The sequence below is a fragment of the Gobius niger genome, assembly GCF_951799975.1.
Source record: "Gobius niger genome assembly, chromosome: 15".
Lineage (NCBI taxonomy): Eukaryota > Metazoa > Chordata > Actinopteri > Gobiiformes > Gobiidae > Gobius > Gobius niger.
In genome coordinates, this window is record NC_136866.1 from 8,595,869 (window position 1) to 8,620,987 (window position 25,119).

At 42.2% G+C, this 25,119-nt stretch overlaps 1 protein-coding gene across 1 annotated transcript; it reads right to left on the reverse strand.

The window, feature by feature from the left end:
* Positions 1–812: 812 nt before the first annotated feature.
* Positions 813–24,558, reverse strand: kcnk2b (potassium channel, subfamily K, member 2b). The gene is made up of 7 exons (XM_079572058.1): positions 24,180–24,558; positions 22,370–22,692; positions 17,762–17,879; positions 9,979–10,139; positions 5,608–5,803; positions 3,581–3,747; positions 813–1,184 (listed from the first exon to the last, which is right to left on the reverse strand). Coding segments are annotated over exons 1-7 (1,326 nt in total). The 5' UTR covers positions 24,181–24,558; the 3' UTR covers positions 813–824.
* Positions 24,559–25,119: the final 561 nt, after the last annotated feature.

Genomic DNA, 25,119 nt, shown 5'->3' on the forward strand with positions numbered 1-25,119 from the left:
TTTCAAGACCTCTGAACAAAAAACGCTAAAGAAATGTATTGCTATCTAAGTTCTGTGATGACTAAAGCATTCACTGATCAGGCACAACATCCGGAAAACAGCAACGGTCTCCACTCCTTTCATGCACAATTCCACTGAACTGTCTACTTTCTTTCCTGGACCACTCCATTTTTTTTTCTAAATCCGTAACCCACTCCTTTAGACGTCATAAGTTGTCGCGCTTTTAATCACCCACTCGACCTCGTGCCTCCTCATTGTTCCTGCTTCTCCTGTGAGGACAAAATGTTGCGCCCGCCGCTTGATTTATTCCAACCATTATCGCACAGTGGGTTCAGAAAGTCTTTCATTTATTTTGATTCTCAAAGTCTGATTCTGTTAATTTATTTCCTATTCACTGATGCATTCAATATAAACAAGATTTGATAGAAAAGAAGAAGAAAAAACGAAACGTCCTGAGTTTTCATTCAGTGCAAAGTAAACCTGAATGCGGATTATAATTTGAACACAACCATAACCAAGGGATAAGGAGGATAGATTCTTCCTGAACCCACTGTATTCAAGGGACAAACTCATTTCGACGGTCTGTGGTCTTAATGTCATGCCTGATCTGTGAATGTTGTTGCTACTTTTTTAAAATATAGATATTTCTTCTCAGTTTTTCATACAATCTTCAGTCCAGTCTCAAAGTGTCTGTTAGTTGGCACAGAAATCTGTTCATGTAAGGAAATGGCTTTGATAATCAGTTCCTCCACCCAAAATCCAGTTGGCAAAAAAATCTCAAGCTGCTCCATTTATCAGTTTTTTTTGCTTTGTTTTGACTTTTCCTATTTCAGATTGTCCCCGATAGGAAAGTCCCGTCGCTCCGCAGCGTAGTCCGGGCTGAGTCCGTTTAGATATAAGCTCCCGTTCCTGGTCAGCGCTCCCGGCACAGGCGAGAGGGACAGGGTTAGATTGGGGTAGCACTCCCGCTCGTCCCCCAGGTTGACCGACAGGGTCCTCTTGCCCGGAGTCATTTCTTGGCTGAGGGTGGCGTTGATGCCCAGCTCCGAGGAGAGTTTGCGCTTGATGGACGTCGCCCGCTGGAACTTGTCGTAGATGTCGACGCTGAGCCGCCTCCGGGTCTCTTTGAACTCGGCCGACACGTTGGCGGTCCACTCTGCGGCGTGGGCCCTGAACTCACCCACCTGCAGAAACAAGAGTGACAGGAGTTGCAAAATGTTACTCTGACCGGCAGCGGGCTCGCATTTTTTATCCATTTACAGTTTGCTCAAGGGCACTTTTGTCTGTGAAGCACCTTTTCTGCACAAGGACAACTCAAAGTGCTTCACACAGAGAACAGAAACAGCTGTAAAATACACAGGGGTATTCACAATAGACGGAATAAACAGTTCTGTCAATTTAGAATAATTTTTATCCAAGTAAATGTAAACGTCATAATGTCAGTTCTGTTCTCTTTTTCAGCATGAACTTTGATAATTTGTTATTCATTTATACAAGTTTTCAAAATGTGATCTGGACAAAGTTTCAACATTTGAGGCAAGACTCTATCCTGTGACATCTGCATATAAGTATAGTGATTTTTTCTTTTTATTATATATTTTTGCCACACGTTTACCTTCATCAATTTACTCCTGGACAATTCTACTTCCCTATTTTGAGAAAAGTAGTGCAAAAATGGTCTAACTATAAAAACGATGATGAAAGTCTAGCCCTGGTGTTTAAAGGGACTATACAGAGTTTAACAAGTATTTTCCTCCCCCTACATGTTCCAGCCATATCCTAATGTGTAGAATAAGACCAGACCTATTCACCACAACTGCCTTTAAAATCCTGCACTGTCACTCAAAAAGGTGTTAATTCAGTCCGTCATGCATGAGCTTAATATGGAAGCTGCAGTTACATTTAACACCTGAGGTGGCAGTAGTGAGCATAAAATGACCAACTTGCATCTAGTCTCTTTAAGTAAAGCTGTTGACAGCTTTAGCAGTGGTAAAGCCATAGTACTAATCAGTACTGCCAGATGAGGTAATTTAAGCTTAGGACTTTGTTAGTAAACCTTTTTTTGGTAGACTGATATTGCTCAACATTGCCACCTTTTTCATTATAAATGAATGAATCTAACTCAGCCAAACTGAGTTAAACAGAAGTAATTAGCCATATGCAGAGACCATTAGCTTCACCTATTTTCACAAAACAATAAAGCATAAAACAAATCAAGGCCAAACATGTGTTCCTTTACTGTCCAAGGTTTAACATATGAGCTTCACAAAGAAAATGAAGCTCCTGCCCATGGTTTCTAAAGTAGAGATTTATGTGAAGACTATATTTCTGTTCTTTGTGGCCTTTAGAAATCTTAGCAGTAGAAAAAGAACATTGATCTCACCTTATGATGCATTAGGCCTCCTTCTGTTCCCGAGGGCCATTTATTTATTCATTATCTGAAGGTTCAAAGCCGACCTTTACCACTGCTTTCTCTCATTCTCACTCCATGTCTTTAAATCTTTAACTCAAACCAACAAGTTATCAATCTGCACAGCTCCAAGACTCCAACTAACGATGTTTTCTCAAAGCCGCCGCTCCTACACCTGCTGCTGCGGTCAGGAGACTGGCTGTCTGGTTTACGAAAGTAATGATATAACATCCACAGTGGAGGTTCAAAAGCAGCCGTAAAGCATCTGGTCTTACACTAGATCAACACAAACTTTTTCTTCTGCAATATTGTTTGTTTTGAATGAAAAAACTACTTTTTTTACTTGCCAATATTTTTCCAAATGTCTGGTCAATAATCCAATAAAAACAAATACTTGGTCGATTTTATTTCATTACTTTGGTGATCCAATCATTTTGGTCCCAGCTTTGATTAGTTGTCGCTAGCTTTAGTATATTGTTGCAAGCCGCGATATTTTCTCAAAAATACAAATACAAATACAAACAATCACTGAGTTACTCAGTGATTGAATTCTCCAGACTACACTTCAAAATGACATGCAGCATGTCCATACTGACGGAGGTTTAGTGAAACTTGTGTTAAAAAACTTGAAGGAAACCAATTTTTATTGCGATGGACTGACAATGGATGTTTCTCACCTCCCTGAGGCCTAGGGAGGTGTGGGAGGACTCGTTCTAAAGCCCTGACTTTGCTCTTTCCAATGCAAAAAACAGGAAGTCTCTTTTGGTCATTTTCGGTCTGAAAATATCGCAGCTAGATTGGCCGATAGCCGATATTGTAATATCCCAATATATTGGTAGGAGAACAACATCAACTGTCTTGTTATTATTCAGTGGTTCACTGTAAAAAGAGAAAGTAAAGAAGTTGGCTAAATCTCAACTTAAAGAAAAAAAATAAAGTTAATCAATAATCACAGGAAGGAAGTTGAAAGTTGTAGTTGCAGCAGGCTACTTTATTTTCTAAGTTGACTGAAGTGTGCAGTGGTTCTCTCTTTCAAATATTCATCCATATGGAGGTCTCCTGTATATTTCCAGCAAACATAATATACAAACAAACACACAAGAACTATTACAATCCTTCACCTCTCCCACTCACAACAGTTATGCAACACTTTGATTTCACGACACGTACCTCTTCTTTAGTTTTCTTGGAGATGACTCTGAACCAGTCTCCGATCATACTGAGCACAGCAGCGAAGTACGCCAGCCCCACCAGGATCCAGAACCACACCACAGGCTTGTAATAGTCCAGATAAATGTTGTTCTCAGCTGAAGCTCCAGAGGAGCTCTCTGACCCGCCTGAAGAAGCCAAAACACACGACAAGTGGGTTACACAACGTGGTTAAGCATAAACGAACACCTCACACGCCAATAAGAGGAAAAGAGCGTGTATGGCCGGCTTTACCTCCAACAATTCTACTCTCTTTGGCTATTTATCTGGCTATTTTATTATTTGAGGATTAGAATTTCCAGAATATTGGAGAAAATGTCTTGAAACTATCATTGGGGATATCACATTTAACAACATTTGGCGGCACGGTAGCACAGCGGTTAGTGCTTGTGCTTCACAGGTAGAAGGTCCGGGTTCGATTCCCACCAAGGACGGGGCCTTTCTGTGTGGAGTTTGCATGTTCTCCCCATGGCTGCGTAGGTTTCCTCCGGGTACTCCGGTTTCCCCTACCACTAAAAACATGTACAATAGGCCAGGATGTTTGAGGGTGTGTTTGAGAGTGCGCATGGGGGACGACGGATGAAAATTAGCCTAAGGATACAATCCGGTGTGGCTTGTTCATTAACTTGCACTGTCCCTACCAAATAAACCATAAATAATAATTTAAACTATGTGTTTTGTGTTGTATTTTTTTTTACATGTGAATAAATTACAACACAGCAGTAAATAACTTGTTTACTTCATGCTGACACAGATGGATGATGTTTATAAAATACAATGTTTAAAACCTCTCTTCATATTTTACCTTTAAATATTTTCTATTCCTATCTGTCCATCCACAATAGCACCAATACACATTTCCTTATACTGTGGAATTACCACACGAAAGAGTGATAGATTTTTCAAGACTAGTGTAGAAAAACATCAACTATAATCACATTAAAGCTTTTTCTTGCTCTTTCAAAAAATCAAACTCTAACAACATGCTCAAATCTCCGTACATCTGTTAAGCCTTGGCCCCCATGACAATCGATATCTCCGTGAAATCACCAGAACACCACTGCAGTGCAAGATAATGGGCCGCTTTAACTAACCGGGCCTGATCAGTTTACTGTAGCAGCGGTGTTGACGCAGGTGGGCTAATCTGATCCATAATCATTAGGTTTGCCCAGGGAAATTTAATCTGCCACAAAGTGTTTGTGATTTTTACCATCTGTTACCCATCTGTTGCTTATCAGGGACGTTCAGTGCAGCTGCTTGCAACATATATTATTTTACTGGACTCGTCCATACAGAACAAATAGGACACATGGAAGCAGATGAGAACATTGAGTATGTGTGTGTGTAGACACATATAACGCTGATTTTATAGCCTATAATTTGTGTTTTTTTGTAATTGTGAATGTTCAGATTTCCTGCTGAACAGATGGTGATGTAAAGCTCAGTACTTTTATGTACTAAGAGCCTTATTACAGTGGTGCACAACAGCTGAGTGAGAAAGGTAACTCAGCGCACATCAAATTTGAAACAAAAGCAACACTAAAATAGAAATTTAACCAGTTTGTGAATGCTGTACATACAGGGCCACATTGTAACTGATTCAAACATTACCACATCACAGTCATTGTTGAGCAACTGTGAAAAAAGCACAATGGAGAAAATCAAAATGGTTGTTTGGAGGATGGGACTCATTCATGTAAACATGCCTCGGTGGACCATAGCCATGGGCTGATTAGCATCCCTTGTCCCACAGTTGCACTCACAAACACTCTCATTCATCCTGGTATGCTGCACATGACCTTAGCTTTAGGGGAGGCTGGCTCGTAGAAAACATGCAAACTCCACAAGAAAAGCCCCCCTTGGACCAGAGATGAAAAGGGTATTAATCAATATTTCTGCGCTTAAATAATGTAGCGTCAGTTCCCTTTGAACAACCCACTGACTGACAAAGGATAAAAAGAACTTAAAGAAACAAAAATGTATGCAACCTTTCTCCCCGGCCACGAAGTCTCCAAAACCGATGGTGGTGAGGGTGATGACCACAAAATAGATGGATTCCAGCGCGCTCCAGCCCTCGATGTGTTTGAAGATGACGGCTGGCAGCGCCACAAAGAGGAGGCAGCCAAACAGGATGAAGATCAGCGTGGAGATGACCCGGATCTTCGTCTGACTCACCTGCCACTTCTGTAAAAGAACAGGGGAGATCAAAGAGAATCACAGCTGTGGTTCGTGTCCGCAATGCTTGATTTCATGTTCTCATAGATATGTCCAGACTACTTTAGCTTTGGTGCCACAGCGGGGTACAATTCCGTGGTCAGCGACAGCCAGCTTTAAGTAAATTACTAATAGAGATTTGAGACCTTAAGATTCAGCATTCTGGTAACTTATTTATGGCCATATTTGGTTGCTGAAATCAATGAGATGGCACTTGGCAGAGAAGACAATGTATATGTGCATAGTATAACATTTAACCTGAGCGCCCGGTGTGCTTTGTGGAGGGAGAATCTGTAGTAATGAGCAAAATCATACAAGGGTATATATAACATTACTAATGCAAATAGAGGGAAAGATGAGATACTTGTCAGGTGATATTGAGAAAGTCACATATGAGGCTTCCGGCGATATCCACAACAACAACAACATCCCTATTAGTCTGAGGCACAATGATGGCAATGCACACATCACATGGCTTCCACACGTCTGGCCAGATACAGGTTCAGCAAAAACAATATCACATGAGGTGCAGATTAATTCCACACGGATGACTCTTGGGGAAAGATACCAGACAATTGGACAGTTCAATCATGTTAGGCAAAGTTACGAAAGGTATGGTAATGAAACAAAATCATGATCACAGTTGCATAGTCAGCCATTCTTTCTCTCCATTCCAATGAAGCAGCACGTATCATCCGGCTCACGGCAACTCCTTTACTCGGACAAGTTTGGCGTCGCCCCAATCACAGACACTCATTTGATGCTGATTTATAACACTCGGAAAGCGGAAGACTCAGTAAAGAGCAGAGTGTAGTGCTTCGCCTGTTGATTTGGCAGAAGATGGCGCTGTTTGTGGTTGTTGTTGTTGTTGTTGTGGTTAACTGATTGGGCGACTAATTAGATTCCAAGGGAGACTCATGCTAAGCCCTTTCACGCCCCTGTAGATGTCAATCAGACTGAAACATTTGTATTATATTTTTTAAGACGTGTAGAAACTGTGACTGCTCTTACTATCATTGCTACTACCTCTGATAGTGTTACTGCAACCTTCTGTGCGTCTCGACATAATCCTCTCCAACACCCACTTCTCAGATCCAGAAATAACTGTAATTGAAGTCTGGGCTTTAAATGAAAACCCTTATCAAAGTAATATAATGGCAATCCCATCAGGAAGTTTGATCATTGTTTTCTAGTGGCTAATTTTTTTCTGTTCGTCCCCAGCCCACATAATGGTCCTTGCGACGGAAATTGCCACTTGATTGCACGTTGTCTATTTCCTACTCTGTGATTTCCCCCAGGATTCTTTCTTACAGCCACGAGTCAGTTCCCTTTACCTTTGAGAAGTGTCTGGCAACTCCTGTCACCCCTTTGTGCTGCCACTGCGCGGTTTGTCAGACGCACGCCAAAGCAAACATGTGAATTCATCCCCGGACTGTCGCAGAGTGTGTGCCACATCGCACACTTGGCCCGCCCTGAGCTCAGCCTGTTCCCGTCGCAGTAGATCCGATCGTGTGGAGGCTGCTGCTTTCTGACCGCTCTCACCTGTCTGCGCTTTGTCTCCTGCCCTTTTCCGCTTATGCAAGGGCTCAGAGGACTAGCTTAAAGATCACTATCATGCTTTACTATCTCTGAGCACAACTTCTGTGGCGTTCACTTTGCATCAGCAGTATTGAAGCTGTAATCCCACTTCAGCGGTGTGTAAAATACAATTATATAAGTTAACTAAACCAACCGATGACTAAAGCGCTACACGTACATACTGCAGTTTGGAAACCACTGCAAAAAAAACAACAAGAAACAGCACATTTACAGGCAAAGCAGAAAGACATATACAAGCTGTGCAGTAAATTGCCCATTGTTCTGTGTAAGCATTAATATATTCCACTGGGATGCAAGCTCCTACATCTTCACTGCACAGGGCCTTCTTTAACTGAGGCTTCATTTGTCTGAGCCATTTCAGCCAGCTGCCAACCTCTGCCTCGTCCCCAGAGAAACCCAGCACAAAGCCCACAATAAATCTCTAACATCACCTGTTACTGGCTCTGTGTGCGAGACTGTTTCAGCTCCACTGGCGTGGAAAACAGGAGAGTCAGAGAGCATATTTTACCATTAAACTTAGAAAGCCCTTTTTCAGATGCTCGAAGTTGCTTTACAATTGTATGTCTTGTTGATTCACTCTCCATACTCGTGGTGGTAGAATATCCATGGCCATGCTGCTTTGTTGCGGAAGGGCGAAGGCAAGAGGAAGGGCAGGTTTGGGCTCTGCTGCGACCAAGAGCGTTGCACCCAAAGACAAGTGCCACCAAGTCCAGGAGGTGGCAAGAGCTGGGCTGGAGGATGGTCTTGCAGAGAAGTGGGCATGGGCGAGCAAAGGTGCATGGCTAAGATGGGACAGTGCGTTTCAGAGACGTGTGACCTGTGAGGAGTGAGCACATCGTGAGCAGTTGTGCAAAGGCAGTTGGGGAGGGTCTCTACAGGTGGAGGTGACCAGGCACTCAAAAGTATTGCAGGGGCCGTCTCAGGGGAATAGAGAGGGCCAGGCGCTTCCACCCTGTCCATCAGTTTTGTAAAAGCTGGACAAAAGGGAGAACTTCAGCAGGTGTTCTGACTTCAGCAAATGACTGGCAGATGTTAGTGGACCTTCAGTTTCCAAGTCACATTGCAAACGCCAATTTGCAGTGAAGTGCTCTTCTCTGAGTCCTTTGAGAGGCTAGATGTGTCTCTACTGAGGTGGGATGCAGAGGCTTTACTGCAAAGTCCTTCTCCAAAGCCTTCAGCATTCTGGGCATCATGGGAAGTCTCAGTGTGGTTGCGGTTAAGAAGAGGGGAACCATGGGGGCAGAGTAGCTAGTCACAAGCTGGGGCCTGCCCGGAGGAGAGCGCATGATGTGAAAGACCCGATCACGCGAAAGAAATCCAGCAGCGTCACTGAAGATGTGACCAGAAGCATTGATATTTGCTCATCAATATAATAACAGTCCAATATCAAAGTGGTACTGTGAAACTGGACAACAACAAGAAAAAAACTCATCAGAAATGTATTCTAACAAGGACTGCACTGGCCACTAAAGCTATAGCATCATGCCCCTTTATTCCCCTCACTGTGTGTTGATCAGATTGATTGCAGCGGCCGTGTGCCAGCTGGAGACTAGCAGACTGAAATGATGGCGACAACACAACTTTGCCTTGAACAAGGAAACTGCAATCAACTCACATCTCCAAGAGTGATCTATATGACCCTGACAGAGCAACACAGCATCAGTGTCTGCGGCATTTGCAAATGAAGATTAGGAAAAATATGTCATGTCTTTGCCTCCCTGCATAATTCCTCTGGATAAACGTAATGACAGCCTGTAGTGATGTTTGGCGAAAGGCCATGGAAATTAAGTTTATTGAATTTGTATTGTGTTGTTGGGGAACTCCGCGGCGGCCATAGCTCTTTCCAAATGTCAACTTTACAGAGCTTTGTGCCGAGCAGCTGCTTGATTACATTGCCATTTCATTAAGAGTTTATAGGCCCCTATATACAGGACAAAGGCATCCTATATTCCCTTAAAGTCAGAATGAATAGTGGTCATGTTATTGCAGCCTGGGCTATCGTGACTTTTAGATAAGCTATCCTTTATCGCATGGCAACTTTATTATCTTCTGAGACGAATCAAATGAAATCGCAAGTGGCAGCTTTTAACACACAAGAAAGTGACCTCGCTGCACTTCTTCCGATAAGAGTCGACATTTTTAGACAAAACTGCAGCGTGTTGTTGACATGGCAACTCAAAACATCCAGTCTTCTGTGCAAGCTTTCACTAAAGTTCACTTCACTTGGTTATTATTTATGCCACAAGAGCTGCTTTATTGAGTTATCATGGTAGTAATAAACTATTCATGGGCCCTTTTTAAAGCTCTCAAAGTCACCGTGGGAAAACAATTGACAACATGAGATTAATAAAAGCTGCGAACCAAATTACTATGTTCATCTACACATGCTGCCATTGATATATGAGAGTCCAGCTGCATTGTGTATCATGATGAACAAGAGGCGGTCCAACAATGCCACACTAATTATAACACTTCCCTGCCTTCATCACACTAAATAACAAATGTGTGACATTTTTGTCCAGCTGATGTGAGAATGAGACACTTACCACAATCATTTTCTCTACTTTGGCGATGCCCTTCCCAAAGATGGTCCCCAGCTGGTCCCCCACTCCAGCCAACAGGAATCCGAACAGGGGGATCCCGAGCAGCGCATAGATGATACAGAAGATCCGCCCGCCTTCTGTGTGGGGGGAGATGTTCCCAAAGCCTGCACCAGAAAGGGATTGAATAAATGCATTGAACAAGAACATTGACATTGCGAAACCAATGCGAAACCGAGCTTCATTTTTGAGTATTGTATTATATCTTTAGAGACACAGTTCAGTTCACACTTGGTCCACTTGGTACTTTCTTTCTGAAAATGTGCTTTGTTTGTGCAGCTCGCCCTGATCGTGAGTCACCCTGATACTCGAGCACTTACCTGAGGACGAGGCGAAGCAAGCAAACAAAAAAAATCAGTGTTTAAAGAAGGCATAAAAGACCTTAAAACATGTTCACGGCATGACTGAAAAGAGACATTTTCGATCAGTGTTTTGTTTGTCAGTTTGCTCGCAATAGCCTTTAATTAAACGTGTAATTCTTTGGGTAAACCAGTGTTACGCGCCGTATTCACAAGCGGCAAAAACACAACAGAGACTACAAGTGGACCAAGACAGTGCACTCCAGAGAGGTTATGAAAAAGCGGTAAATTAATAAAATATCACACATAGGGCAGGACTATTAAAAAAATAAGTGTAAACTGAAAAACGAATGCAAAGAATCAAATGCCCTTCAGAGCATTAGCAGGGCAGTATATGTTTATACATTATACTGTATGACCGCACAATGACGGGACATTTTGTTGTTTGCAAGGGACATTAAATAGCCTAAATACCTGCAGCATGTGGTATTTGCTTTCTATGGTATTTTCAATTTGTGATAATCTTGCAGCCATCATTTTTTTCCCAGTTTGTTTACTTCCCAGGCTCTCTGTGAGCTGAGTTGCCGCTGTAATAATGACACTGTGGTGGTTCTCAAAAGCCATCACAACACGTCTCTGTGAGCAAACCTTCAATCAAGGCCCACTCGCTTCATGATTAATCTAATGAGAGTCAGGAAACCAACGCGGTTCGGAGCTTCCTGCCATCACAGCCCCTGCAGTGTCTATGTAATGAAGCCCAGGCACCTGAAGGATGGCATCACCTTCCTTCGTCCAATCAACACCTCATCGCCAGTCGCGTCTCCGCCTCAGCCAATCGTCGCCCCATGATTCCACATTTAACCATTCTCCCTCGCAGCCTCGTCCTCCTGCCAGCTGTGCTTCAACCCACCTCCACCCCGTCAACGCCTCTGCTCTGTCTTGGATTCACCCGCTGCTCATCCTTCTCCAACAACAGCCTTAACGCTCATCGAACCTGCTCAATCCCATAACACCACGTCTTCAGTCTGAGCGCCAAAGCTGATATTCTTGTGTGCCTTTCTAATTGCTGCCTTTGTTTCTGTCTGAGTCTCTCCAGGTTGAAATACAACTGTGCACACTGCCGACAGATGAGTCACTGAGCTCACTGATATAAAACGTAAAACTAAATTAGTAATGCTCAACCTATATTCTGCATTTGAATAATTGATTTTTTCTGTATCCAGTCGGAGCAAACACACAAACCACCAGACATTACATACATAAAGACAGTGTGATGGCATTATTTCTTACTATATTTGCTGGTCCGCACCAGTTTCAGGGGGATGCTCATGAGCTGCACAAAAGAAGGTGGACGGGGCACATGCAGCCTATTGTTGATAATGTTTATTTCTTCATAGAGAGAGGATTGCTGTGCACAGCTTTGTTCTAGCAAACACGACCAAAAACCCATTTTACAGCATGTGCTTAAACTGACCTAATTCATGCTTTTCTTTTCAGAGAGAGAAGGCACATAATTACATTGTGTTGGAAATGCCTGGATTGTCTCTAAGGCGCAGTGCGGTGATCAGTAAAAGCTTAATGATTCTTCTAAACTCCTTAGCCCTGACTGCGTTATTGTGTAGGTTAAAGCCACTTCAGATGTATTCAATTATTCACTAATGACAATGGTACATTAAAAAGCTCATAATGTATGCGCCGCACAGCACTCAACAAAGATAAGACACACGCGGAGAAAATGCCAGTTGACTTTAAGCACACATAAACGTGAGATGCCTGTGTTTGATGCAAGTGCAAAAGGTTTTAATAATACAAGTGTTTCCCCCACAGACATCATTGTGCAGTCAGTTCAGTATTTACATGAGTGAGTGAAGTCTTTGTAAAAATTCAAAGCTTATATTATGCAGTATTATTATCTACTTTTTTTTTAACTTAAATGTGGTTCCCACCTGGGGTTTTATTCATCTACACTTGAGTAATTCTTGCAACCCTCTCTCCTTCTCCTTCACCATTTTAGAGTTCAAATTGCCTTCACTACAAAGCATGTCAATGTCAATGTCAATTTTATTTATAAAGCACATTTAAAAACAACCATTGTCGACCAAAGTGCTCTACAAGAACAGTAACAATATGTACAACACACACAATAAAACTTAAACACTGGAATATATAAAGGCACAAACTGTGTCTGGTCTACATGGAACCGAAGGCCAAAGCAAAAAGATGAGTTTTTAATTTGGTTTTAAACTCCTCTACAGACTGAGCCGAGCGCACATGTACATGGCTGTTCCAAAGTTTAGGGGCCGCCACTGAGAAGGCTCGGTCACCTCTGGACACACGCTTGGACAGACAAAAGGAGCTGGTCTGCAGACCTCAGAGCTCTGGAAGGACAGTAGAGCTGCAGCAGTTCTGGCAGATACTTAGGTGCCAGTGAATTTAGGCATTTAAAAACAATCAGCAGAATTTTAAACTTAATGCGAAAGGGAACTGGTAGCCAGTGTAAAGAGGACAGAATGGGAGTGATGTGCTCCCATTTTCTTGTGCCGGTCAGCAGGCGGGCTGCAGCATTTTGGACTCCCTGCAGGCGCTGGAGGGATTTAAGGTCCAGCCCTGTGTAAAGGGAGTTACAATAATCCAACCTTGAAGTGATGAAGGCGTGGATCGCCTTCTCTAAATCTTCTAGCATGCCTTACTAAAAGCTCACAGGCATTTAATGTTGCTTACTAAAGTGCTCATCTCCACTTTAGTAAACTATGCTGGCAGTAATAGTGTTTTGTTAATATAAAAGATGAAATTTGCATGAAACGTCCAAAAGCCAAAGACATCTAACAGGAGCTTTACGGATAAGAGCTTCAGGGATTGTTTCTGCTAATCTGCTAAATCTTAAGGTTAGGGTCATCATACTAACTCTGGCAAGGAAGACATTTTTTTTACATTGGTCTATGCCAGGGGTAAGGCAGGTTTGCTTGGTGGAGGCGCGATTTTCTTCATTGTCAAAAGACTTCGGGTCAATTGTCACCCGAAGTAAAGCTTCACTTTCAACAAATGCCAGTCGTACATCATATAGGACTTAAGTGGGTGCTCTGCTAAGAAATGTAAAGGAATTGACTATATGTTTCACATTTTTGAGTACTTTAACCTCTTAACTGAGCACATTATCTTCACTTTGGCTAAGCTAACTGCGTTTTTTCACATTTTTGTTGTTTTTTCGGGGGGTTTTTACGTTGCTTTTTAGCCTTAGTCTCACCACATTTTCGTTTTATCGCTCTTTTAATGCTTCACTTATTTGTTGCACTTTGTCACTTTTTTTGTGGCTTTTGTTTTGTTTCTGTTCAGTCGATTTTTTTTCCTTCACATTTTATTGCGTTTTCATCCTCGTTTTCGTCGCGATTTTGACTCTTTTTTTCAAGAAGCCTTTAGATTTGGGTAAGGCCAAACTGGAGAAAATGTGCTCGGCTCAGGTGGGGGTTATGAGATCACCAGGCCTTTGATCTCTGATTTGTGTCAAGTTATTTCTCAACATCATCTTGGGGCCAGAGCTTCCCATGCTGGAGGACCGGATTTGGCCCGCGGACCTGATGTTGCCTATCCCTAGTGTATGTGGTATGTGTGTTTGGGCTCATCCTCTCAATAATACATTTGTTTCCCTCGAGCGCCCGCTTTTCCGGTTGATTATTTACTTAAGTGCAAGCTTGTGTTGTTTGGTTTGTGTTTCCGATGTCTGATTACTCATTTCCATAGTGTGTCCCTCCAGCGCAGTGGATGGATTCATGTAAGCTTGAATGAAAGTGACACGTCTGAAACCGCGCAGCTACAGTAAGGCAAATACGTCTGTGCTGTTGTTTGCTTCAGTGCTTTTGCTCCATCTAATTTTAACCACGAAGAGTTGATGAACTTCGGCAGGAAGTGAACATATTGTACCAACGTGGCAGCTATAACGAACAGTAAAGGTATTCGCACGGATCGCCATCTGCCAGAGCAAACATCCCCTCTGCTCTCTTTTGCTATAATAAGACCTCTTTCATTTCAACTCACCCGCGCTTTCAGGCTGGAATTTGCAGAGAGGCAACACAGGCAAAACTGATCTATGCAGGCGAAATGAAAGCATGTTTTGCCTGCATCAGCAAAGTGTACTGGACAAAAACAACAGAGCTGCTATGTGATCAATAATACTTTAGTTTGTTAAAAAGCTCTGCCAGCAAGAGAGCACATAATGATATCAAGTACATATAGGCTACTATAGACATTGCAAAGACTTGTACTGTATCTAGAAAGTATATTTTCTTTTGTTGTCCTTTGTGGCAAATGGTAGACGTAATAGTTGTCTTATTTGTAAATGATAGTAGCCAATAGTAATGGTAGATACAGAAAAATAAGTAGCAGTAGTGTTTCTAGTTTTAGTAATTCAAAATGAGCTTCAGCAACTTTCTACGTTTTTTTTTTTACAGTATGCTCTTGTAGACATTTTTGTGGCTTCTTCCATCCTAAGAAACTGGAGGCAAATCGAGGCCAGCTCAGATTTAAGCCGCCATCTTCAAAACTGTGGCCAATTCATTGCCACACCTCAACCAGCCCCTACCTGCAGGATGTAGTTCAAAGACTAGAGACTGGGCTGATAGTGGGCCGGCTCTGATGGGCAAGCACCCTGATGGCAAATATGAGCGTGGAGAGGCTGTGGAATCAATACTTGCACCAGAGAAGGCGACTCTACACAGGCCTGGTGATCGTTGGAGAACCTGGATTTTATTTCTCAATCTCAACAGGTCAAAATGGAAAAGTGTTGAAAAATATTGACACAGCATCGTACTCTACGGGATGTAATAAAAAAAGAAATGTGCTGCAATCTCTTTAATAGGTCTGTGTCAGCATTGTTGGTATTCCTGTTAAAATGCACTTCCAATAAAGTGAGTAGTAAAGCCAGTTGTCACTTGTATGTGGAGGCGGCGCCGTTATTATTGACTGATTGTAAACAATAAAGTAACTTGAAATCTAACTTTCTAAAGGAGTGATCAGAAATGAGTAATCATCACTTTTTCAAGGTGCCTGCCAGCATTGACGGGCGACAGGGCAAAACCCTCACAATTCAAGTGTAAATGGGACCCACTGAAAAAGTTGAACCACCTTGAAAAAAATATTGCAATTGGTAACACACAATTCAATGTATTAGATTTCTACGTAAGTGTTGCATTAGATTCTAGCAATATTTTGAATAGAAAAAGAGCTAAATATGAAGTTGGTTTAACTTTTATGTTCCCTTTTAAGTTAAAGTAATGAAGCCAGTATCTAATTATTAAGCTGGTTTAATGTTCCTTTTTTAGTTTAGTTTAGTTTAGTTTAGTTTATTGATTTATTTGGTAGGGACAGTGCATGTTAATGAACTAGCCACAGCTTGAGTAATGAAGCCAGTATCTAAATATTAAGTTAGTTTTATGTTCCTTTTTAAGTTAACCTCTTACCCCCCGCCTTAACCAAATGCATTTTCTCCAGTTCAGTTTTACCCAAATCTAGCGCCTCATTTGAAAGCAAAGACCTACAAAACTGATCTAAATGGATCTTTTTCCTTGCACTGTTGCCGTGTTGTCATTGAATTTTTGCCACTTTTTCATCGCTTTTTTGTCACTCTTTGGGGGCTCTTTTTATTTGCATTTTCAACACATTTTTCCTAACTTTTCATAGATCTTTGTCACTTTTTTTGTGTGTGTTTTTGTTGCATTTTTTATTGCATTTTTGTCACATTTTTATTGCATTTTTGCCACTTTTCCATAATTTTTTTGTCACCTTTTTGATGTGTTTTTGTGGCTTTTTTTGTCAAATTTTTGCCACTTTTTTATTGCGTTCATTTCATCCTCATTTCCTTCCGTTTTTGTCATGATATTGACGCTTTTTCCAAGAAGCTTTTAGATGTGGGTAAAGCCAAGCTGGAGAAAATATGCTTGGTTCAGGTGGTTAAGAGGTTAAAGTAATGAAGCCAGTATCTAAATAATAAGTTGTTTTTCTGTTCCTTTTTAAGTTAGAGTAATGAAGCCAGTATCTAATTATTAAGTTTGTTTTATGTTCCTTTTTAAGTTAGAGTAATGAAGCCAGTATCTAAATATTAAGTTGGTTTTATGTTCCTTTTTAAGTTAGACTAAAGCGCCATTATTTAAATGTAATTTGACTTAAAAATATCAATTTGTGCAACATTAAAAGATAAGTTGAGTATACTTAATTTAATTGTGTTATCAATTGAAGTAATTTTTTAAGTAGGTTCACCCAATGTGCAGTGTAGGCTGCAACTTGAAAAGAAAAGGTTATTGAAGCTAAATTTAAATTATAACGTAACCACAGAGCATTTTCCCCATATTCCTCGTGAGCGCTGCTGTTAGAGCCAGATGAACCGCCGTTGTCAGAAAACGTACAGCATAGCGGTTCATTTTGTGTTAGTTCTTAGAGGAATGGTGTCAGAGAGATGGCTGCGTGCTATAGTCAAACACTGAATAATACAACGGCACATTACATCACATTCATTTGGCAGAAATCAAACCGTATTCAGAGGAAGAACTGCTCAGCTATGAAGTCTCATATAGAGGAACAATGGACTGGTCATAAATACAGGAGAGCTTTATGATGATAAAGCCATCATGGGCAATTCAAGAGCCCGAGCAGCCCCCGAGGGAGGCAGCAAGTGCAGGCAATAGAGCTGTAGTTTGGGTACTGTATATGAGCCAAATGAAAGGCATTACAATTACAATTCAGGAAGGAAGAGCATGTTTACGTTGAACCATTGTTTTAAAACTGCAAGCGCTTGCATTTGCACAAAAAAAAGGACTGAAACTGCAGGTATTTATGTCTTCTTGTATAGTGGATCATAATGTATTATTTGTCCTTCAGTGTCAGTAAAAGCATATTTGTGGAGGGAGAAAATAACCTTTGCTTGCTGTACATTTAGCTGTAAAGCATTTTTGGGTGACCATGAACTCCTAGGCTAGTTGTTGTTGGTGTATTTGTGTGCATGACCAACTACATCAGTTCTTTAATGTGCTTAGAAACTCATCCCTGTGAAGAATTGGGATGTTAGAAAAATCCCTTTTAAATCCACATTGTTTTATGGATGTATCAATAAATCCTCTAGAGCAAGCTATATATCTTGCAAGAAAATAAAACCCTAGGGAAATGTACAGCTGTAACTAAGTCTGGAGTGATATATGATAATGAGTGAGTGTATTGGGACTTGCAGGAGCAGCAGTGGTGGCTTGAGTGCACACGCTCGACAGAAGCAAGTGGAAATGGTTAGAAACTGATTCTTCTACGTCAGAGTCTTCAGCCGACAGGGGAGATTGATTTCCCATGGCCCGGGTCCACAACAACAACAACAAACATCAGTGGTGCAGACTAGAGCAAAGGTGAGGGTACAGGGGTAATGACTGCTCGGAGGCTGGGAGCACTCCTCTCACCGATGGTCGTGATGACCGTTCCAGCAAAGAAGAACGAGGAGCTGAGGTCCCACAGGCTGGACTGGTTCAGGGAGTTTGCGGAGGGGCTCACTCCTGCGCGCACCGCCGACACCACCCGCTGCGGAGGAAGAGGAGAGAAAAACACATGTCAACACAACAGGCTGGCCCGGGAAGACTGTGGGACAATAGTAGTGCTTCCCATAACTGAAAGAGGCAAACTGACTGACGAGTATTCCCATAGTTCTTTACAGCTGCTGGTTTTGATGAGTTTGTTGACCAACGCTGTCCATAGTGAGTGAATGCTGGAGTAGTTGCTTGTTTGTCGCAATCCCTTCTGGGTCAATTGTGCAAAAAAATTGACCATTGTCCCACCAAATGTCCATTGTTGCTGCGATAGACTTTAAACTGCATTGGGTTTACAGAATCACATACTCATTTGCCTTTGTTGTATTTGTACGGCATATTCAATAGCGCTGCAGTAGAAATTGCAGACTATCTAATCCTTAAGACTGGTAGTTCGATACCAGCAGGATTGCATATACGTACATGCTTGTGTATATAAATATGGCTTTGTGATGACTGATTTGGTTGTTGGGGTGAATCTTTTGACATGCAATTTAAATCTGCTCAGTCTTTTCTGTTTCTGTCGCATTGTAGCTCGAGTCCAAATGATTGTCAGAAGCTATTTTTTCCCCTGTGTTCTGAATCAACACAAAAAACAAAGAAACTTTTCTTCCTTGGCTCATCACTACGCACTGCACATCTTTCCTTAATTAATAAGCGGCCTAACCAACAAACCATTGCCAAACAAAGTTCCCAGGGAAGTAATCACACACTTTAAAAAACAAAACACAGGAAACAAAGGCTCTAACAAGTCATGTGAGGCCACTGTATTGATGTGTTCTGCAGCTGTATTGTTTTGACACAAATCCTGCCTGTTCCTATTTAAAGACTTGCTGGGATCTGTTCGTACAGCGCAGCGTTTATCCGTTGCCTGTATCTGCGTGTCAGGAGGAGGACAGGTGGCTAACAAGGAGCTAACCATGTGAAATCCCAGTGGCAGGCCTCTATCAACAGGAAACATCCCGCACTTCGCAGTCCCGGGCTGCCAGTACATCTCTCTGTCCCGAGAACAGAGAGGAGACGTGTCTACCGGCACCTCTGTTCACTCAGTATCACACACATCGCACTTCTGAGGTTATTTCCACTTTAATCGAAGTCAGAACTTTCCAAGGTCTGACTGTGAAATGTGTTTCTGTGGTAAAATAAATGTCTCAGTAAGAAAAAAAAGACTCTGCACCTCTGGGAGTTGCATAAACAGTGTTCAGCAAAGCGGAAAACCACATTTCACTAAAAATGTTGTTGTGCTACCCACAGAAAGACCTGATGCCAGAAATTGGTATAGTAAACATGAGGCCTTCAGTTGAAGCGCTTTAAGTTAATATTTTATTAGAACCTTTGGCTAACCTGAAATCGACATGAAAAGATTCTGATTCAGGAATTCCTGGTTGAATAAAGGAGTAAAAAAATAATACATCGAAGTGCTTCTGTAATGTTATTTCCACGCCTTTACGCCAAAATTGATTTGTTATCCTCAGTTTTCAGTGTAGGAGCTGGAATAATTTACAGCAAGGTTAACTGATTTATTAACTAGATCAATGCCATTAGAACGAGCACTGTCAGCTTTTTTTTTTTTTTTTTTTTTACAATGAACCCACTTGAACCCATCCTGACAAAACTAGAGGTCAATCCAATCTGAGGAGTTTGTTTGGCCATTTATCTTCTACGGTGACAGTGAGTGAGCTCTTCATTAACTGGTCAGAGATAACAGACACAGGAGGGGGGGCAGCCCTCTCAGGAGAACAGCAACCTGTCGATGTGTTTATTCAGCGTTTTAAACAGATTCAGGGGGAGACAAACATCAGCAGTGTGGACATGGGACGGTACAGTGGGGCAATGGGTAAATCTGAACAGTGAGTTTTCTTATCCCGGCGGGTTCCACTGGGCAGTTTTGACAGGCAGATAAACCCAGGGGCGGACTGGCCATATGTCCATTCTGGAAGAGCACAGACGGGCCACTGGCTCGAGGGCCACCAGTCCCGCCTCAACTGAGCTTTACCCAAATCTAAAAGCTAAAAAGAAAAACATCAAAATAGCATGAAAAAGAGGATGAAAGCATGAGAAAAACACGGACAAAAACTCAACCAAAGAGTGACAAAAATTCAACAAAAATGTGACAAAATTCAACAAAAATGTGACAAAAATTCAACAAAAATGTGACAAAAACTCAACAAAAAAAAACAAAAATTCAACAAAAAGTGACAAAACACAGCAACAGCGCGAGGTCAGTTTTGTGGGTCTTAGCTTTCAAATGAGGTGTTACACAGCCAAAGGAGGAGGGAATGCATTTGGTTTAGGCGGGTGGTAAGAGGTTAAAATATGTATTTGTAGAAGTGCACAATTACGCTAATTTGGGCCAGGCTGGTCAGAGTCCAGGGCTGTTTTTCAGTCCCAGTCCGCCCCTGGATAAACCATTGAGAGAAATGTCTGGTCCATCTGTATCAAAACAAACAATGACGATTTTTGAGAGAGTATTGAGAGCATGGTTGAGAGAGGACACCAAGACAGGAAAAACAGCACGAACTCCTGCAATGTAAATCACACTAAACGCTTGTAAACTGATGAGAAGAGGGAGGTTAAAAGGTTCACTTTGAAAGATAGCTGAGAGGAAATGTCTTAAAATGGAGAAGCAAGACACATCTGTGATTCATTAGGCAGTAAAAATCTGACAAAGTTGGCTGTGAGGAGGGTTTCAGCCAGACAGTGAAGATTAAAGTCGGAATTGCTGCCTCACCAGGTTAAAGGTAAATCATGCTCCATTGCAAGGCCAACACGGCTTTTGACTCATTACATTTTTACAATCAGCAGTATAATTCTGTGCTTTATCTATAGTGGGACAGCTGGAGTACAACAGTGCGGCTCAACTACAACTCTCTGGCAACAACTTTATCGCTATGAGGAGGTAATTGCTGCTCCCTCCATGATTATTCACTAGTAGAAGCACTGAATCACCTCAATTTGACGGCCCCCACAGGACACATGTTCCATATGATTCAGCAAGCCCCTCCAATTATCTTGTGAGACATATTTCTCTACAAATGTGAATATCGAACAGACCATAGGGTGCAATAAATCAAAACCAAAGCACTCAGCTGAACTGTAAAATCCAAACAACCAAAAACACAATTCGAGGAATCAAAGTAATGTTAACTCTTGTAATTACTGCCTCCTATTTGTTATTGGACTCCACCACAACAAAGCGCCTGGCACCGAATCTTGGCTCAGGTTCATTTGCGTCACAATCCTCTGCCTCCTTCATTTCCTTTCTAATTAATGTCTGTCTTTATCTAATAGAGAAAATCCAAAAATAACACGTGCAAAACCTGCTCCCCTCTTCATAGTGTCGCCAAATTAGAATTCTCACACCTTTCCTCAAGTTTAAAACGTATTTTCCGCTTTGGCACTAAAGTGTTGGTAAACCACTTGACGGCAAACTGACTGTTCATTTTGACACTATTTTCAATTAACTTTGGAAGCGTCTTCCCACTCGCGCTCAGTTTATATCACACAAAAACAACAGCTCTTGAACGGGATTTTGAATGGCCATTTTCCGGTCTGCAGCATTCATTTAGCGACCACTATAATTGCATTGCGTTTTCAAATATTATCTTCCATTATTTAGTGTATAATGATGCTAAATGAGTTGGAAACTGAGGTCATTATTGCGGACTCATTGTGGAACAACATCAATCACGATGGAAACGGTTGACGTTTAAAACAACAACCCCTCTGTGTGAGCATATACCGTATTGACTCTTACGCCAGTTTGGCAGAATCCAATTAAAACACATTTTCAGCTTATATAACAAAAAACTGCGACGGTGGCGGCTGCAGGCAAGTAATTGGCAACTTATGGAATGTGTAAAAATCTATTTTAAAGGAGGCTGCAAGGCTTATGCTTTCTAAATACGCAGCAGAGATGAAACACTCTACAAAAGATAAGATAAGATAAGATAAACCTTTATTGATCTCACAAAGGAGAAATTCACTTGTTACAGTCGGCGTTACTTCACAGTCTTATTGTACAAAAAAAGCAACAACAGTAAAGCTATATTTCAGACTTCATGTTTAATGCACACAAAGCAACCACTTTGCTCAAAAGAAGCAGGTACAATGTTTACTGAAAAAAGCATTTCCTATTTAAAAGTGCTCTATTGTAAAGTGCAGTAAACAGATGGAGTTTTCAGCAGAGGATAAAGATTGAACAACCGCTGCTTTGTGGAGAAAAATCGACAAACCGTTCCAATCAAATAATGTGTCCATTGCATTACACAAACAAAGAGGCTGCATCTTCACTGGCATTGGTTTACCACAGAGTCCCTGGAGTCCCTTCCCAACAACAAATCGGTGGAGTAAGGACTTATGACTGCAGTGCACACAACAGTACGCAAGTGTGGCTAATACTGAAGACGAGGAAGATAAAGGTGTACTGATAAATGTGTAAAAGCTTAACCTTCCGAATGACTGCAGTGGCACCAGTGAACGCACCTTGACCAGGTTCTCCAGCTCGGTGGAGTTGACGCAGGAGTGCAGGAGCAGGAACTTCACCTTCTCCTCCAGGATGGCCTGTTTCTGAGAGCTCTCGTGGGGCTGCTCCAGGGCTTTGAACACAGTGGCCCCGATGATGAGGTACAGCACCACCAGGAAGAAGATGGCCGACACAGTCTTCCACCTCATGACGCTGATCCTGGTTTCGCACTCGTCGTCGTCGTCATCGGGCGGAGTCAGCACCACGGGGTTGGCCGAGAAGGACAGGCGCGGCTTCAAGTTGTTGGCTGCAGACTTCGGGTCCAGGAGGTCAGGTGCGGCCACTGCATGGAGACAATGCAAGGTTTGTAACCATGTACAGCCTGTGAATTCAACAGTCTCCATCTCGTCCCTACCTCCTGCTGCAGGTCGTGTCAACTAATCAGATTGATACGCTTGGATTTCAAGTTAAACCGATCTCATCTTGATCATCTAGATCAAATGCACCCTCTTTTCTATCTTGGTCCTGCTGATTTAGCTTCTCCTCCTCAGACTCCTCCGATTACTCACCTCTTCCACTTACAGTATTTATTCTTTGTTTGGGGCAATATGTGAGAAATAGGTGCATGACACGTGGTTGGGCTCATGGAGAGATCACTGGACAGCAACAATTCCACTGAGTGAAGCAGGGGTGTGGACAGGATGGCCTAGTGGGCAAAGGCCACTTCTGGAGTCTGTGGAACCTGTGGTGCCACCCCTGAGGCAGTTAAACTCTGTCTCATAATCCGCCATCCACCAAAGGAACAAATAATGGGACGTGCACTAAGCTCACATGAAAGTGCAGGAATAGTGAAAATTTGTCAAATCAAGTCAGCAGAAATGACACTTCAAACCTTTAAGACCGTCAGCCGTTCTACTCCTAACAAAATGTCTCCCCATGCCACCCTTATAAAATCTGACTGGACATGCCTCTGGAGTGAAGATTAGATCTTTGAAATATATTGATCAAATGTTGTGAAAAGACTTATGCAAACATAACACCTGATAATAAAACATACAGATTGTAACAAAAAAAGCACTCATATGGCTATATGACTTTTCTGATAGGCTATATCCCCCCAAACCCCCATCACCCACTCACCCTCCTGTCCCGCGTCCAATCGATTTTGTCACACTGTCCTCAACCCCTGACATGCTGCCAATCCTTATGCCTCTCATAAAACGAAACTGCCCTGAAGCCTTGAGCTCGTACTCTCACAATTATTTACAGTTCACCATAACGTATCTGGCGCTCTTATTTAAATGTAAAAATCTGCATAATGGGTCTGAATGTGCCACCAAATGCGTAATTGAAACCCCGTCCACGCTCCGTTTTGACTCTGGGGCACAAGTAAATAGGCAAAGGCACAAAAGCTCATCAAATATTCAACAGTGTTTCGCACTATCCCGCTTTGCCAACAGCCCGCTACACTAGATGCAATTACATAACCGCCCCACGAGGACTTAATAGTCAGAAATTTAATGTCAACAACTTATGGAGAGCTGAGCGCGCACCAGGCAGCGTGACTAATTATTGTGTTCATCAATGGCTTTTTCAGAGAGCTTATGCCAATGTACGTTATTTTTTGAATGAAAAAAGGCCACAGTCTTCAAGCACAAAAGGAGGGAAATGCCAGAAAGACTTCACGTATAGAAACGCATTGAACAACATTACTGCAAATTCAAATTCTTAGCCTTAGTAAAAACTTAAGTATTATTACGTATTGCACGCCGAATTGTAATCTCTCAGAAGTAGCCTTTCCCACAAGAAAATGTATGAATTGTGACTTACTTCTCTACCATCTCTCCTCTTTGTTTTCCCATCGACAAAGCGTTCTTCACGTGGGCTACGACATAAAATCCTTTAGATCTCAGCGTCGTCTCCCGTTTGCCCGTGGGAAGATGCGCCTGATGCGCGGCTGCACATTGTGCCAATGCGCGCTTGTGCTGCCGCTGTCGCTGCTGCTGCTACGCGCGCGCTACGACCATCTCCGAAGAAAATGCATTCAGGACACGGCGTTCCGACGCCGAATAGAGAAGCGCCGAAACGGATCAAACCGCCACTGGCTCGTCCACACGGAGAGTGAGGCGCAACGACGCGTCCAGGGTGATGCCCTTTGTTTTGTCCGTGTGGTTCAGCTGCGCCGTGAGAGTGAACTGAGTGGATGAACGCGTTGCGAAGAAGAGCCCACTCCTAGAGAGGGATACAGCGATGGAGAGAAAGAGCTGCCAGGTTTTTGAAACTTCATGAAGGGTGAAAATAATATAAGCTACACTGTACGGGCATCTGAATGTGTTCTTACGGTATTTGTAGCTATAAGTAATACATGTGATGTTTTTGGATAGTAAAGCACCCAACGTTCTTTCGACAGAGCCACATTTGGTGCCTTGAAAAAGAAACTTCAAACCCCAAAATAGAAAAGCAGGCTGTCGTTTAAAGCACAAACAATTGACTTGTATTTGACCAATTTTCACATAAGTTTAATTTAGGATGTGCAGGAGAGTACACTGGCTTAACCCCGCCTTAATCGAGCGCATTTGCTTCAGTTCAGTTTCACCCAAATCTAAAAGCTTCTTGACTGGAGTTTACAGCCTATAGGCCAAAGTAACGCCTCAATTGAAAGCTAAGACCGACAAAACTTATCTAAGCTGTTTTTGTTATGACACGTTAGTCATTTTTGTTGCACTTTTGTCACGTTTGCTTTTTTTTTGCCCAAATATTTGTCACAATT